Genomic DNA, 17,536 nt, shown 5'->3' on the forward strand with positions numbered 1-17,536 from the left:
TCGGGACACTGTGGGTAGCCAGCTTCACACAGCCCTGGCTTTCCCACACTGAGCTGCATTCTGTTTCCATCTAGTGACGTGAATGATGATAGTGCAGAGTGACTTCACTGTTTTCAGTGGTGGATCTTTTCTTTGTTCCCAGTTGCGATCATAAACACTGCTCAAACAAACAGCCTACCCAGACTGAATTTAAATGTGGCACGAATGCCACACAGGAGATTGCTGGGAAAACAGCATATGCATATAAAATTCACATCAGTGTTATTAAATTTCCTTCCAGAAAGCCAGGCGTGATGGCACAGGTCTGAAATCCCAGCTCTGGGGGACCAAGTGGGGATAACGGGTGAGCCTGAGGCAGGAGGATCACCAGGAGTTCAAGATCAGCTTGGGATACAAACAACAATGACAAACATTTTACAAAAATCCCTGTCAGAGGTTTGCAGTGTTTGTCCCCACCAACAACGTGTATGATGGCATTTCTCAAACCCAGACTAACTTGATAAATCTTTTATCATCTGCAAAGATGAGAAACAAATCTCACTGATTTGATTTGCATTCAATCCAATATTGAATTTTAAGCTTTGGACATTTTAAATCAAGTTTCTCTCTACAGTCAATTTGTGAACAGACACAGATCCTACTGGACAGCAAGGAAGCCAAGAGATGTGTCTAATTCTTTGTTCTGAAGCAATTTGAGGAAGAGATATTTAGTAACAGCAACAACACTTTAAGAACCATCCTATCTGTAGAGTCTTACAGAATACTTTGGATTTGCTACTCTTGAAGTGCTATGTTCTGGTAGTATGCTGTATGTAGTTAGCGAACCTCAATGCGATAGGATCTGCTCCGTAAGAATGGAACTAAACCTTATTGTAGGAAAGATGGGTATCTTTTTTTGTTTTGTTTTTAGAAGACAGCATCTCATAAAGCTAAGTCCAGGTTAATCTCGTGCTCCTGATCCTCCGGTCTCCATCTCCTGATTGCACGGGTCATTTACTTATTTATTCTTTTTTAGAGAAAATGATAGAAATGAAAGTATATGCCATGGGGGATGCTCTATCGGCACATCATTAAGCCCCCCAATATCCATTATTTTATTTTGAAGAACTCACAAGCAAGGGCAGGACTATGTACGTTTGCACATGGATCCTAAAATCAGGCCACCGAATTTGTTCAACAGGGGACCTTGAGTCATACAGGAGATACTGTAAAGTCAGAGAAAAACAGACACCCTTATCCTGAAAGGGGAGGGTAGATCCCGATGGCCCCTCCCCTTGCAACATATAAGAAAACTATATATTGTCGCAAGAAAATAATATATACCTCTCCCCTCTCTAGGCCCTGTTGGATCCTAGCGTCTTTTATGGAGCTTTGCATGTTAAAAAGTAAGGAGCAAGGAAGAGCCTGAGAATGAGGCAACACTAGAGTCCCACCCACCCCTTCCCGATCTATGGGGGAGGTCGAGCTGCGTACCGCTTTTTGTGCGGGCTTCCCCGGACCTAGTCCTGGGCAGTTGGGGGTTGCATCCCCGAGGTGGGACTCACCGCGGGTCGGGCTGCGTGCTCGGGGACCCCTGGACCTCCCTGGCTCCGATTCCTGCGTCCTCACCTGCTCGGCATCCCCCTCCCCGGTGCTGCGGCTGGCGCGCGCCCCGCCTGACGCTGCAGCTGGGCCGGCGACTCGCCATTGGATTAAAAATAGCAGCGCCCGCCCGCCAGCCCGCCCGCCCGCCGGGGCAGGGGCCGAGCCTCCCCAGCTGGAGTCGATCCCCAACCGGAGCGGATCTCCGGCCTCTGCGCCCGGGACCGGCTCTCCCGCTGCGCCGCGCTTCTTCCCAGGCCCGCTGCGCTCCGCGGCCATGCAGCGCCGGGGCGCCCTGTTCAGCGTGCCGGGCGGCGGCAGGAAGATGGCTACAGGGGACCTGGGCGAGCTACTGGTGCCGCACATGCCCACGATCCGCGTGCCCAGGTCGGGGGACCGCGTCTACAAGAACGAGTGCGCCTTTTCCTACGACTCCCCGGTAAGGAAGATCCCCGGCGTGGTCGCGCAGCCGGCGGCCTAGGAACTGGGTGGCGCGCGGGGCAGGGGACCAGATGAGCTGCGGGCCGGGGACCCTGTTCTCCTCCAGCTGCTTCTCCTCCTGGCTCAGGGTTTGGCTCCCCGGCGCCAAGTGAGCGCCCCCGGGCTGCGGCGGCCGGAGACAAGGTCCTCTGGGGCCTTCGTTCCGCTAGCCTGCGGCTGGGCTTCCAGGGCTCCGGGTCATCAGCATCCCGCCCACAGCTCCAGCACCGAGAAAGGCAAAGAAGAGTTAGTCCAGGGTTCCGAGCTGCTTTCCCGGGTGACAGAGGGCGGGGACGTGGTAGGTGAGAGTCCCCTAGCCCGCGGCGCGCACAGCCTGTCTCTCTAGTCTAGAAGCTTTTCCTTGCCCGGGGTTTGCCACTGCGGGACAATGCTGATGGCTTCTGAGCTCGCCTCCCCCTACTTCCCATCCCATTCCTTTCTGGCCATTGTCAGGTCCGGGTGGTCCACTAGGGTAGCAGAAATGAGGGGCCTGTCGCTAGCTTATGATGGCTCCCCAAAGCCTTACTCAAATCCTTCCTTTCTAAGTGAGTCACTGGGCTGACGTGCGCTATGTGAATTATTAAAAGTTCACTCCCGAATCGTGACCCCGCAGGAGGAGGGGAAGTTAAAAGGCATCCTGGCCTTCCACCAGGGAGGCTGGTGGAGGTTTCCAACTCGGTGGGTTGTGAGGTTGTGAAAGCGTGCGAAGCAGAAGCAGGGGGAAATGCCCCTTTCAGTCGTCAAAATGGGTTCAAAGTGACTCAGCTGTCTGGAGGCTATCTGCCTTTCTGAGGACCAGGCTATTTTTATCCCTCCACTTTGGATCTCATATGTCACCCAGCAGATCTTGGGGCATCGCGAGCGAGGTGGATGGGCTGGAGAGGAGGTTTCACAGAAATTGTCCGGAATATTTTATTCTTAGAATATAGAGAGTTATTGGGGGCGGGGGAGGGAGACCACCAAATGAGAGGCAAAATTTCAGAAGTTTCCTTTTTTTTTAAGCCTGTGGGTTGATTTGGGGTGGTTGCGATCCTTATTTTGTTTCGTATACATCGGAGTTCTGGCTGGGTGGTGATCCTTATTTTGTTGGGCATACATGGACGTTCTAGTATTATTATTTTCTTTGGGATTTTTTTTTTTTTTTTTTTTTTTTTTTGGTTTTTTTGAGACGGGGTTTCTCTGTGTAGCTTTGCGCCTCTCCTGGAACTCACTTGGTAGCCCAGGCTGGCCTCGAACTCACAGAGATCCGCCTGGCTCTGCCTCCCGAGTGCTGGGATTAAAGGCGTGCGCCACCACCGCCCGGCTGGGATTGTTTGGTTTTTCTGTTAAGGTATTCCGCATGATTTGGGGATCACACTTACCTAATTTGTTAATTATTTTCATATCTTTTAAAAAGACCCGGATAGAGTGGAGTGAAAGATTACGTTTTATAGTATATTTTGACCACATTACCCACAGTGACTGCCACTGCATCTTTTACCTCCAACATTATTGGAAAGACTGTTTTTCAGGTTGTGTGGACCCTGTGGGTAGGTGATATTAAAAATTCTTCAAGAGTGGAGCCTGCCTAGCGTCTGGCCTAACTCTTTGGGACATGTAAAATGGCATTCTCCTTGGTGGACGGGTTGCTTTTCAAGCCCTGCTCATAGACTGTTACTGCCGGGCAGGTGTGAGAAATAGCCAATTGTTTTAACTGGTTTCCACAGATTGGAAGGAGCTGGAACTTTCTGTGTGCCAGACAGCGCTCTAGAGGCTTCTTGTCCATGTGAGCGATGATTTCAGAGACTGGGACCGTTTGCAGGCTCTGAATCATCCTGTTTGGTTATCTCTATTTCAGGGAAAATGACAAGGGTTTATAACTTGATAATTTGGGCCAGGGTGCCTGATACTGTGAAGTCTTTTCGTGTGGCACTTTAACAGCTCATTGAGAATCCAGTGTTTTTTTTCAGCACTTGACTTTACCAGCTCATACATGTGAAAAACACGGGTGGATGGTGCCCAACATGGCAGCATTTTCATTCATAAGTGCTGTGGGGCTTCCAGAGAAAGGTCAAAAACCGTTACATTTGGGTGGGTGTGAGGGAAGACATCTTCCTTTCCGGTAAATTTGAAAAGGCTCATAGCTAAGGATAGAAGATAAAGGAGGTGGACATCTCAAGTGAGGGGCAAAGGTGCGAACTCTTCCTTGTTTGCCTGTAATGCCTGGAAAACAAAAAGACTGATTTGACCAAGTGTGGTAGTTTTCTGGCTGCTAAGAATCTCTCACAGGAGTAGCCGTTGAGAGGCAAGGTTTGTGTTGGCTCACTGTGCAGTTGGTGTTAGAAAGCATGGCATGGTGGAGCAGCTAAGGCCACTCAAGGAAGCAGAGCGCTCAGGCCAACGTGAGAAGCAGATGGAATAGCCCCCAGTGACCTGTTTCTCTAGGCAGATTCCACTAAAACTTCTGCCACCCACCTCTTCACAGTACCACCACCTGGGGAGAGTAAGATGTGACTTCAGAACTGAGAAGGGTACTTGGTTTTTATCTGTCTATCTATCTATCTATCTATCTATCTATCTATCTATCTATCTATCCACCTTTCTTTCTTTCTTTTTTTTTTCTGGAGCTGAGGACCGACCCCAGGCCCTTGCGCTTGCTAGGCAAGCACTCTACCACTGAGCTAAATCCCCAACCCCTCTTTCTTTCTTTCGTTCTTTCTCTCTCTCTCTCTCTCTCTCTCTCTCTCTCTCTCTCTCTTCTTCCTTTTGGTGCTGGGTTTGAACTCAGGGCTTTGTACATGCTAACCTCTTACTCCATTCTGATCTTGGGTTTAAGTTTTTATACATGTTAGACAAGTACTCTGCCAGTGAGCTATAGCTCTAGTTTTCTTTTTATAATTTAAAATAAGGTCTCAGTTGAGACAACTTACTCTGAACCCTGGTCTGACCTTGAACTTGGGATTTTTCCACCTCAACCTCCTAAATAGCTGAGATTACAGGCCTGCACTATCAGCCCCGGCTTAGAAAGCTACTTTTACATTTATTTTTAAAAGGAAGTATTAATTAATGTGTGTTCGTGTGGTGTTTGTATTTGTGTGTGGTGGTGGTGTGTGTGTGTGTGTGTGTGTGTGTGTGTGTGTGTGTATGAGATGTGCCCACATGAGCAATGGCTTGCTTGTTTTTTTTTTTTTTTTTGCTTTTCGAGACAGGGTTTCTCCGTGTAGTTTTGGTGCCTGTCCTGGATCTCGCTCTGTAGACCAGGCTGGCCTCGAACTCACAGAGATCCACCTGGCTCTGCCTCTCAAGTGCTGGTATTAAAGGCGTGCGCCACCACTGCCCGGCACATGGCTTGCTTGTTGAGGACTGAGAACAATGTGCAAACACAAAAGGAGCCTGTTTTCTCTCCCCGTCACTTGTGTTTTGGGGCCTGAACTGAGGTCCTCAGGTTTAGTGGCGAGCACCTTTGTCTGCTGAGCCATTTCGCTGCCTCTTGAAAAGCTACTTTTAGGTGACATGATTTTATGTGTTTTGACTATGAAATATCCCTTGCAGGTTCATGTGTTAGGGGCTTAGTCCCCAGTTTAGGATAGTGCTATTTTAGGGGAGCCGGAAAATGCCAGGACTTTAGATCTAGCAGAGGAAGAGGGTTACTGGGGGTGGGTCTTTGGTGGGGGGCCTTGTCCTTGGTCCCTTCCTGGCTCTCTGTTCCTGCCTGCTGGGAACCAGGAAGCACCTCTACCACACATATACCACTGTGGGGTCTCTGTTCAAGTGCATGAGGCCACATGACCATAAGCAAGATAAGTAGTGATCCCTCCCGTGGAATACAGTGATGTATAGTGGGGTTGGAGGAAGACAGCGATTCCAAGGGTTTGTATCATCGATGTCTCAGATCCTAGGCACAGTCATAAGAACTTTGTAGGCTGTGGTGTGTGTGTTGGACAGTGTAAAACTCATTCTTGTACTTTGCTTTTCCTTCCCTCCCTGTAGAGCAGGGGTTCTCAACCTGTGGGTCTCGAGCCCCATGGCGGTGGCGGGGGGAGGGGGTTTGCACATCAGATATCCTGCAACTCAGATATTTACTTTATGATTCAAAACAGTAGCAAAATTACAGTTATGAAGTAGCAGTGAGAATAATTTTGTGGTTGAGGGTCACCACCACATGAGGAACTGTATTAAAGGGCCGCAGCATTAGGAAGGTTGAGAACCAGTGCTTTAGAGTGTAGCAGAGAACAGATGTAAAAGATGAGTTGTTTTCCCCACCTCTGTGCCGGTGCCCAGATCTGGCCTCTGGCTCCTGGTGTGTTCAGTTCGTCTCTCCTTGGTTGTCTACCACGCCTGTGATGTCCTTCCTAGCAGAGCTGGAGGTCAGATACTGTGTTGCGAGTTCTGTGAGGTGAAGGTGGGGATAGTGATGGTTTTCACATCTAGTCAGTTCCTTCAGGAGCCCAGCATGGCCCTTTGAGGTTCAGTCGTTCTCCACACTGTGCACACTGTTCTCTCCTGTTTGCAGCTCTGGTGAGGCCAGTCTATGGCTTTTCACTCTGCGACACTCATTTCCTTGTCTAATATTACCGTCCCTGGTGATCAAGGCTCTTTCTCATCCGCTTCTGACGCCGTCCTGCCGGAGTGCCGACGCTGCACAGTCTGTGTTGTACACAGGCTTCTGCACTTAGGTCTCGTCTCCCTTTCTGCCTTTCTTTCTCTTTATTTTATCCCTTTAATTCCCATTTTTGAGTCATTTACGAGGTGTGGAATCTTGGACGGAGCAGGAGGTTCTATCCGGGGCACTCCACTTTCTGATTGCAGAGTGAGCCTCTTGTCTGTCCCTCGTGTTTTACGTGTCTTTTTTTGTTGTTATGAAAGAACCCATGACAGAAGCCACGGTTTGGCTTAGGGCTGAGGGTGCAGTCCATCCTGGCAGGGAAGCCATGGCGGTAAGAGTTCAAGGAAGCTAGTCACTACGTCCACAGCAGAGACAGGGACGTGAACCCTGGTCTTGAGTTGCTTTTTCTCATTTTTATTCAGTCTAGAACCCCAGCCCATGGCATAGAGTCTCCCACCACAATCAACCCATCCTAGAAACCCCCTCAACAACATGGCCAGCGGTTTGTCTCCTGGGTGACTGTCAAGTTGACAATCGATGTTGGCGATCACACTGGCCTTGGATTGCTGAAGACGAGGAGGCTGAGACAAAGCCTCAGAACAGGCAGCTCGTGTTGGAAAGCTGTCTCAGGGAAGGAAAAGGGACAGTGACAGGGAGCAAGGAAAGCCCTGGCTTCCACAGCCTGCAGCTGGCAGCAGGTCCCAGGGAGGGAGCTGTGGAATGCACTTCCAGCCCTCACTTGATGTGAGAAGGGGGAGAGAGTATTTATCTTCTGGCTCCCAGCCCCATCCCCCTGCTGGTAGAGTGCTGATCCAGGACATACCCTCACTTTCCAACTCAGCATTTGTTCTGGAAGATCTCTTCTGTACCCAGGCTTCCAGGAGCAGGCACAGCTGAGAAGTAGCTCACAGGGCTTCCATGTGTGCCCAGGGGATGAGAGAGCCTGAGGATTGTCCCGGGACCTCTTACCTCCCCTCCAGTAGCAGGACTGTTTGCGAAGAAGGAACTTCTCTCCCATTTCCCAAGTTTCTTAGATGGTGACATCATGACTGGTTGTCTGTCTTCCCAGATTCTGGTGGAGAAGGGCCTGGTAGTCACAAGTGACCTACTTGTGGGAAAAAGTCACATTAGGGGTTTGGTAAATCTTCCTGAACTTGCCCATCACATGTCACTGACACACCTGCTGCCGTGTCAGGTGTCATCAAAAGCAGCAGTACCTCCCACATGCTTAACCTGTACTCTGAGAAGGCAGCACCAACACTGTTAGAAACCGGAGTTTAAGCATCCCATCCCAGATCTTCTGAAACAGAAATGGCATGGGAGCCTAGTTATTTGTGTTTTAAAAACAGTTTCCTAAGGGCTGGGGAGATGGCTCAGTCAGTGAAATACTCGCTGTGCAAGTGTGAGACCCTGAATTTGGATCCCCAGATCTCACGTAAAAAGCTGGGCATGGGGGTAAGTGCCATAATCCCACTGCTGGGGACACAGGAGGATCCTGGGGGCTTGCTAGGGATCCAGTCTAGCTGAATTGTCCAGCTCCAGGCTCAGTGAGAGACCTTGCCTCAAAAGATAAGGTGAGGAGCGATTGAGGAAGACATCTAACAATAACCTTTGGCCTCTCTGTGCATATACAGTACCCACATACCCCCCCACACAAGCACATGAACACACACACACACACACACACACACACACACACACACACACCCATGTCATGAACACAGGTGAACACATAAACATACCGGCACACAAACATACTGGCACACAAACACAAACACACACAGACAGATAATTTTTAACCAGATGTATTTTATTGACCTATATTATTTCTACATAATAATGGGCTTCATTATGACATTTTCATGCATGTATATAATGAATTTTGATCATATTTGCCCCACACTTGTCCCCCTTCAGGCCCCGCTGATCTCCTCCCTCTCCTCAACTGGTCACCTTCTATTTTCATATTCTACCATTCTGCTTCTGCCTCTGCTGTTTTGACTGTTCTTACTTTATGTAATGTGTGTGTGTGTGTGTGTGTGTGTGTGTGTGTGTGTGTGTGTTTATTTCACTTAGATGTCTTTATCCACACTGCAGCATATGTCAGGATTTTTTTTTTTATTTTAAAGGCTGAATAGTATTCCATCTCGTAAACAGATACTCACTTTCTTCCTTATTTATTCACAGGCTTTGGAGTGCTTCTCCTTCTGGCTCTGTGATTTGTTCTGCTGCAGACACAGTCTCTCTCTCTCTCTCTCTCTCTCTCTCTCTCTCTCTCTCTCTCTCTCTCTCTCTCTCTCTCCTATTATCCCACTCTGTCAGTCACCAGATCTGGAGTAGCCTCCTCCCTCCCTTACATGCCAAGGCTCAAGCCCTCATCAGCTCTTGCTGGGGCCTTCCAGAAGCTTCTAAACCAATGCCCTTCCCTCCAGTCTTGTACACTGTCCTCTGTAACTTTTCTAGAATGCTCGTTTGATATCATTTCCTGCCCAGAACTCCCCAGTGCTGCTCTTCAGATGGCTGTACCTCAGCTCCTCTGTTGTAGAATATTAGTTAAAGATGTGTTACATTTGTTTATGCTGTGGAACATTTGTTTAATGATGCAAAGATATGTTGTATTCTTTTGTGTTGCATTTGTTTAACTGTGGAGACCCACAGAGGCTCTCTAGTGAGACCTTACTCAGGGTCAGAGAATCTGAGCTTGCTGCATAATGGGATGATTTGGTTAGGAGGGTGGTTACCAGGTGTTTGGAAGGGTCTACACTTGGCTGTACAGTGTGCTTTGATCTCACAAGGGGGAGGTCTTTTGCCTCTCCTGCTGGCATATTCTAAAAAGCCCTTTTGAATAAAGCTCTGGGTGACTGGGCATTGACCCAGGGCCCTCCTGAAGCTATTCTGTGTCTCTGTCTTTCTTCTTGTCTCTTTCTATCTTTCTACCTAATATTTCCTCATTCCTCTCTTTTCCACCCAAGAACCCTTCAAAAGGTGGGAGCAGGTGGGAGCTGGACTCTGACAGACTCCCACATATGGTGCCTGAACAGGGACTTAGGGACAGAGGATAAAGAGAAGGAACACCGTGGGTTAAGTGGGCATGCTCAGAATTAATTAATTGAGGCGGTGATATTCTTTTCTTTGAGAGTAATATTGTAAATATAAAGCAAGTAGTTAGAGTTAGGCTGCAGCAAGTATCTCTCTCTGTCTCTGTTTCTCTCTCTATGTCTATTTACTAAGTTAGGTTTAAAGTTGTTAAAAAGGTGAAGGTTGAGAAATACAGACTTTAGGTCTAGGGATACAGTGAAGGTTTAATAGAAACTTAGTGTAGAGTAAGCTTTCCCCTGCACGGGATCTGAGATGCAGAAAGCAGCATCAGGGACTGAGCAGCTACTGTGGACTTGGCCGTCCGAAAGTGGCTTCAGAAGCCCCCACCTCAAGCCGTAGCGGCAGAAGCAGCAAGAGCAGTGGCTGCCCCAGCCAGGCATTGGTAGCTGAGACACCCGGGGCATCATCACAGCGCAGGCAGCAGATGCTGAGAGCCAGTGCAAGCAGTGGGGCTCTGCATGCCTTCTGCCTGAACAAGCCTCGCTGAGGAGAATGCAGTCAGCTGGACTGACATGGCTTGAGGCTATGCCCAACCTTGACAAGCCGAGCAGAGACGCAGTGGGAGAGGCAAAGGGCAAGCAGTGGGGCTCTGCATGCCTTCTGCCTGAACAAACCTTGCTGAGGAGGATGCAGTCAGCTGGACTGACATGGCTTGAGGCTATGCCCAACCTTGACAAGTTGAGCAGAGACGCTGCGGGAAAGGCAAATGCGGGAGAGGCAAAGGGCAAGCAGCGGCAGCGGCTTCAGACTCCAGTGGCCGGAGCAGGTCTGTCAGTGGGCACCTGGAGGGAGAGTGCAGGGTGGCACCATGGCGGCTACTCAAGAGACAGCGCCTCCAGAGAGGGATGCCCGTGGAGTGCACATCAGGAATGCCAGGGAGCAGGCGCCTCTGAGCTGGAGTGCGTTCTGAGGACACTGGGGTCCCTGTGGAGGTGGGGCAGCATCCCCCCCAAGGGCGGAACAATGGTGGAGGTGGACCCAGGGGAGACTGCTGGCTGACACAATGCCCGAGTGAGACATGCTGGAACTCAGGGCAGCCCCAGCTCCTAGGGGCAGGGTGTGGCTGGAGCCATGGAGCTGCCCTAGGGGTGGTATTAAGCCATGCAAGCAAGGCAGTGCCAGAGGATACAAGGCCATCAGCAAAGCAGGTAACAGAGCTGGGGTGCAGCGGCTGTGACTGGCCGAGGCTGGGTTTCCTCCCAGACCCAAGGTGCTGAATGAGAGAGTTAGCTCATAGCAGTGGAGCAGCAACTTGAGCTGTACAGTGAGAGGCACAAGAGAGCCCTTGGGGCCTCAGGACTCAGGGGTCCTGGGTGGGTGGGCCAGTGACGGGAGGAGCAGGAGTTTGGGACAAAGGTTTTTGCTGTTATATGGTATTCAAGGACTGAGGCTATAAAGCCTGAATGGACAGAGTCAGCAGGCAGAACCACTCAGCTTCTGTTTGCAAAGAGGCCTGCAGCTGCTCCCTTACTGTGACAGCCACCTTCACCCTGGGGCAAATTGCCTAATGGAAGGTGACCTGTGTAAAATGCTGCTGTAACTAGAGCAAAGTTTCAGAGACTCTGATTTGAACTGAGTTGTTGCAAGCAAAAGAACTACAACAAGTTTTGATTGTGGGACTTTTTGTATTATGAGCTTTGCTTCAGATTCATTATGACTTGGACAGCTATACAAAGACTTTATGGCTGCTGATGAGCCAGGCCCTGATTTCGAGCATTCAATAGAACATTAAGACTGGTATCAGAACTGACTTTTTGAACTTTTCAGACTTGAGATGGACAGGAGTGATTCAATTGCAATGGGACAGTTATGAATTAACTTACACATATAGACTCTATGATGACTTATGAACTGTTTTGTGCATGTATATATGCTTTATTAACTGTGGTAACTCATGAACTGTTTGTGTAAAAATGGGACGGTTTTGTGTAGAAATAGGGAAATTTGTTTTTTCTACCCAGGCTCAAGATGCAGCTTAAAAAAATTATAAAGAAAAGGGGAAATTAATATTTTTCAGTCTCTTTAATTAAAAAACATATTTTCTTGTCCCTTGAGTGGATTAATGTTAGCTTGTGTTAATGTACCTTATATTTTGTTAGCAAAAAGTGTAAATAGTTCTATTAAGAGATTGCTTTTGGATATTTGCTAAAGTTTATGAAGTGTAAATAGTTCTATTGAGAGTTTGCTTTTGGATGTAAGTTTGTAAGAATTGTAATTATGTATCGTAATATTCACAATAGAATTATGATGTTAACCTGTTAGTGTTAATGATGATGCTAAGGCGTCCTTAGATTTGATGTGGTTACATCAGGAGTTTATTGATTTATTTGATGCAGTTGCATCAGGAGTTTATTGATTTTAAAAAAGGGCTTGGTGCAGCTAAGACTGCTGTAGTCATCTTAGACCCATTCAAAAGGCCATTCCATCTTTATCATCCTCTACTCCTTTACCATAGGAGCAGGAGTATTGCTATAATTATTCCAGCTACTTGCAAGCTCTTAGTGGAAAGCTGATTCAGAGCTGCATCGAGTTAAGCTTTGTACCCTCACTTGAAAACTTTATATTATTAAGAAGGGGGAACTGTGGAGATCCACAGAGGCTATCTAGTGAGACCTTACTCAGGGTCAGAGAATCTGAGCTTGCTTTACCCAGCAGGGCTACATAATAGGATGATTTGGCTAGGGGCATGGTTGCCAGGTGTTTGGAAGAGTCTACACTTGGCTGTACATTGTGCTTTGATCTTGAAAGGGGGAGGGATGCAGACTGTTCAAACCATGGTATAAGTAAGGCCAGAATAGAGAATTAAAGGGAAAAGAACAGAAAAGTGAAAATTACACTGTAAGTCTGTGTTACTAAGCCTGAATTTTTTCTGATTCCTTATTTTTAAGACCCTGCACATGTATTTTTGAATGAAAAATGTTACTAAAAATGACCAGTGTGGTATTTTAATTTTGCTATATTATTGTTAAAGTCCTAAGTTTGATGCTTGAGATGCCAGGGAATGGTGTCTTGGGTGTTTTGTGCATTGCCTCAGGGGCTTTGTAGAATTCTCCAGAGAGGTTCAGAGGCCGAGTCTGTGCTGTCATTCATGTTCAGAACTGTGCGATTGGTCCCAGACTGCCTTATCTGTGTGCACAGTGACGATCTGAACAAGAGCTGAAACATCAGAACAGTGCAATAGCGACACAAATATGATGGATCTGTGCATGCCCAGTACTTCCCTGAGACAGTGACTGGGTGCAGGATAGTGTGTTTCCAGTGATAAGAAGGAAAGAACGGTGGGTTCTGTGCGTAGAGTGCTTGCCCAGCATGTACACAACCCTGGTCTGTCCCCAGAAATGCACAAGACCAGGGTAATAGTGCAAGCCTGGAATCCTAGTACTAGAGAGATCAGGAGTTCAAGGTCCTCCTCCAGTAGGCAGTGAGTTGAAGGCCAGCCTGGGCTACATAAAGCCCTAAATCCCACCTCCATTGTGTTTGTGTCTCACCGGGCCAGTGTCACTTCATATTTAGACTCTACCAATCAGCCTGCACTGGGGTAGGTGATAAAGTGGTAGAGATGTGAGTGAATGGAGGACAGTGATGGATCTCTGTGCATTCTACTTTAATGTGTCCATTACGGACCCACCAAGCACGGGGGACTTCTCTGCACATCCTCTTGTGTACCATGGGTATAGTAATTGGTAGAAGGGAGATTCTGTTGTTACCTTGTCTCACAGGTAAGGAAACAGTCAGAGAGGCTAGGTGACCTCCTTCAAGGGCTCATTCAGAGTCTGGTGTGTGACAGAGATGCTATGTAAGCTCTGATGTGTTTTGTGACTAGACCCCATCCCCCACAAAAGCATTTATGGGATATTTAAATGTGGCACTTAAAAACATATGTGTGCAGATTTCAGGCCTGAGAAGAAGCAGTGCATAAGGCCTGGACTCCTGGATGGGATCTGTATGAAGGTATGAGGTCTTTCACAAATTTGAGACAGTAAATTGTCTTCTGGAAGAGCAGGCCACTGGGGAGATTGGGTAACAGGGCAGATCACCATTCCAGGGGCTGTAGGGGATGATGGTCTTGATAAGGTTAGACCTGGTGGAGATCTGGCAGTGGTGACAAATGTCTGTGATCCTAGCATGTGGGAGATGGAGACTGGAGAACCAAGAGTTAAGGGCCAGTCTTGACTACATAGGGGAGTTCAAGGATAGCCTGGGCTATGTAAGACCCTGCCTCAAAACAAGATTAGTCCAGATGGGCTGGCCACTTGGGAGTGAGGGAATAGAGAGAGGCTGGAGGCCAGGTGGCTGCTTTTCTAGAAGTGGAATGTAGACCAGGTGGGGAGTGTGGGGAGTTGGAAACCTGTAGCAAAGGATCTAGATAGAAGGTTGCTTTTGTGCTGGAGGACAGCCTTTCCTCAGGACAGTTGCCATGGAGGTGGAGCTTGGGGGAGCAGGTAATAAGCCAGTCTCGAGTTTGGTGACTGAGTCCACAGAGCATGAGTATAAGAGGACTTCTGGCCAGTATCTTGGAGTGGAGTGTGTCAAGGGTGGCCATGAGGAAGGTGAGACAGGAAATACAAGTGGGTTGGGACTTTGTTCTGGCTGGGAAGTTAGGAACAGTAGGGACCTCGGGGGGCCAGGGTTGGCATCTGGGAATGTGGCAGTCTGAGTTCTCTGGATTTGTGAGGGCCTGGGACCCACCTCTGTGTTCCTGGAGTCTTGTCACCCACTTTTGGAGGAAGCAGTGCCTGCCCTGTCCTTCTTGCCTTTCCTCTGACTGACTCATGTTCAGGGACCCTCAGGCAGGAGCCTGGTGTAGTATTTCCTCCAAGTGTTAGACATGTGAACAGGCTATCACAAGCTGTTCTGAGCAGAATACATGTGACTTAAAACCACCCTGGAGTAGATTTGCAGTGGGCACCTGTGTATGCGATTAGCTAAGAAGGGGAAATGCCTTAAGAGACACTTGTAAGTGGCTGCAATTATGCAAACTTTCTCCTAGTGAAGTCAAATGTTGTCTTCTGTGCACTGGCTAATTCTTTGGGTGTGACTGTGGAGGAGGGATGACCTGGACATAGATGCCTCTGTTCCCAACAGTTCTTAGAAACAGGGTTGGTGGTCTGTTGTGGGGACCAGAACATTGGTTGGCCAGGAGGAAAGAGAACATCAGAGCAGGAATGTGGGGGTGGGAGTACAAGAAGCAGGGTGAAGCTAATTCTGGAATTGTGTTTTGGGGGTAAGACTGTTGAATAGCTCATGTGTGTGGCCACTTGGGGTTCACTGTATTGGATGGCGGGTCTCCAGCCCAAGGCTTTGTGGTGTGGCTGGCCCTCAGTGAGTGTGAATTCTCTCTATCCAGGGCCCCCATTTGATTTTTGGACACAGCTGATGTGGGAAGAAGGACCGAGGATTGCCAATCCTTTGGGTAGTTCAACAGCATCTTCCAGCCCAGTCCTTGGGGTCTTCAACTGTTCTGGATAGAACAAGTTCAACCAGGAGTGGCCCCTTTGCAGGGAGTCAGCCGCCCTTTGGTATCTGAGAAGGGTACACCTCTCCTGCCTCTGCAGGAAAGTCTGGCAGAGTGCCTGGCGCAGGCCCCTCTCACGAGTTGGGTGGCTGGTCCTGCCTCTTCTGCCTTGAATGCAACAGCCCGGAAGGAAAAGCTGCTCTTTTTTTTTTTTTTTTTGCAAGTCCTGGCAGCAATTTCTGTGCTTGCCGACAGCCGCCCACCCGGCTCCTGCCAACAAAATGACATCTGCTTCTCAGACATACGAGGCAGCCTGGGGGTGCAGGCTGGCCTGGTTCAGTCTAGCCCCTACTCCTTAATAGCCATGTGACCTCAGCAGGGGCTTCATTTCTGTACGTTTATGGGTGCTTAGGGGTCCCCAGCTTAGGACCTGTGTTATCTTGCTGCCTGTCAAACATGGCTCCATGCTGTTCTGCATAGTTAATACCAGTCTTAGCCAGTGTTCTGTTGCTGTGAAGGGATACCATGGCTATGGCAGTTCTTATAAAAGAAGGCATTTAATTGGGGCTGGCTGACAGTTTCAGAGGTTCAGTCCTTTACCATCATGACGAGCACACAGGCAGGCATGGTGCCAGAGGAGCAGAGAGTTCTACATCCTGATCCACAGGCAGCAGGAAGAGAGAGACACTGGGCCTGGTATGGGCTCTTGATACCTCAGAGCCCACCTCCAGTGACACACCTACCCCAACAAGGCCACACCTACCCCAGCAAGGCCACACCTACCCCAACAAGGCCACACCTACCCCAACAAGACCACACCTACCCCAACAAGGCCACACCTACCCCAACAAGGCCACACCTACCCCAACAAGACCACACCTACCCCAACAAGGCCACACTTCTTAATCCTTTCATCACCCCATCTCCAGCTGCCGGTAGTGACAGCATCCTCATTGCTCAGAACACCTAGAGTGGGGACTCAGTTTTGTACTTGAGGAAAAAGCATCTGACAGCTCAGTGGACCGGTGAACAAGTGACTCCAAGGTGGAGTTGTTGGGCTGCGGGATGGCAGAGTGACCTTCTAAATGTGGCGGGAGGCAGGCACTCCCCATTGGATGCCATCAGTGTCTTACTCCCACTGAAGGCGGAAGCCAGCTCTTCTCTTGTTAGTGGGGCCTACAGAGCTAGGGTTTGCAGGCCTCTCCTCCTCTCCTGTCTCCTCTGGCCTCAAGCTCCTTCACACCCTGGCTTTCTTCTGTTCTATTTTCTTATTTTTTTTTTAAGATTTATTTATTATATATACAGAAAAGGGTGCCAGATCTTATTACAGATGGTTGTGAGCCACCATGTGGTTGCTGGGAATTGAACTCAGGACCTCTGGAAAAGCAGTCAGTGCTCTTAACCTCTGAGCCATCTCTCCAGCCCTCTTATTTGTTTTTGAGACAGGATCTGGAACTCCTTATGTTGCTGGGGATGATCTTGAATTGCCAATCCTCTTGTCTCCACCTCCCAGTTCTGGGGTTACAGGCAGTGCTGTGCCAACTGAGCTGCATCCCCATTGTCTCTTTTATTCTGTGATCACCAGAGCTTGGCTTGCTGCACATCTGGTTAGGCTGCCTATCCATCTTTGCATGCTTGGTCTCTTATCTTTATGTGTATGTGCATGTGAGTGCAGGTGCCCATAGATGCCAAAAGAGGGCGTCTGGTCCCCTGTGAGCCAGCCAGTGTAGGTTCTGGGAACCAAATCCAGGTTCTTTGTAAGAACAGTAAGTGCTCTTAACTGCTGAGCCATTTTTCCAACCTCAGTTTCTTCCTTCCTTCCTTCCTTCCTTCCTTCCTTCCTTCCTTCCTTCCTTCCTTCCTTCCTCCCTCCTTCCCTCCCTCCCTTCCTTCCTTTCTTTCTTTCTTTTTCTGCCTTCCTTCCTTCTCTCTCTCTTTCTTTTTTTTTTCTTTTCTTTTTTTTTTTTTTTGAGGCAGGATTTTTCTGTGTATCCCTGGCTGTCCTGGAACTCACTCTGTAGACCAGGCTGGTCTTGAACACAGAGATCTACCTGCCTCTGCCTCCCAAGTGCTAGGATTAAAGGCATATACTACCATTGCCTGGCCCAACCCCAATTTCTATTCATTTTAAATTAAGAAACAAATCTGTGTACCAGAGTAACAAGTAGAAAATGCCAAGAGGGATGGGGAAATAGCTCAATCAAAGACGTGAGTTTGAGCCCCAGAACTTGTGTACAAAAAGCCAAGTGTGGTGGCAGGTACTTAAACCCCAGCACTGGTAAGCAAAGAGGAGTGGATTCCTGGAGGCTGATAGCCAGCCAGCCAGCCTAATTGGT

At 48.6% G+C, this 17,536-nt stretch overlaps 1 protein-coding gene across 1 annotated transcript in view; it reads left to right on the plus strand.

Moving 5' to 3' along the window:
* Nucleotides 1–1,819: 1,819 nt before the first annotated feature.
* The window catches only part of Usp13 (ubiquitin specific peptidase 13), a 118,320-nt gene continuing 102,603 nt past the window's right edge, over nucleotides 1,820–17,536 (plus strand). Inside the window, exon 1 of the mRNA XM_059265342.1 lies at nucleotides 1,820–2,020. Within this exon, the coding sequence (XP_059121325.1) occupies nucleotides 1,859–2,020 (162 nt within the window). The 5' untranslated portion in view covers nucleotides 1,820–1,858. The remainder of the gene's footprint in view (nucleotides 2,021–17,536) is intronic.

The sequence above is a fragment of the Peromyscus eremicus genome, chromosome 6 (genome assembly GCF_949786415.1).
Source record: "Peromyscus eremicus chromosome 6, PerEre_H2_v1, whole genome shotgun sequence".
NCBI lineage: Eukaryota > Metazoa > Chordata > Mammalia > Rodentia > Cricetidae > Peromyscus > Peromyscus eremicus.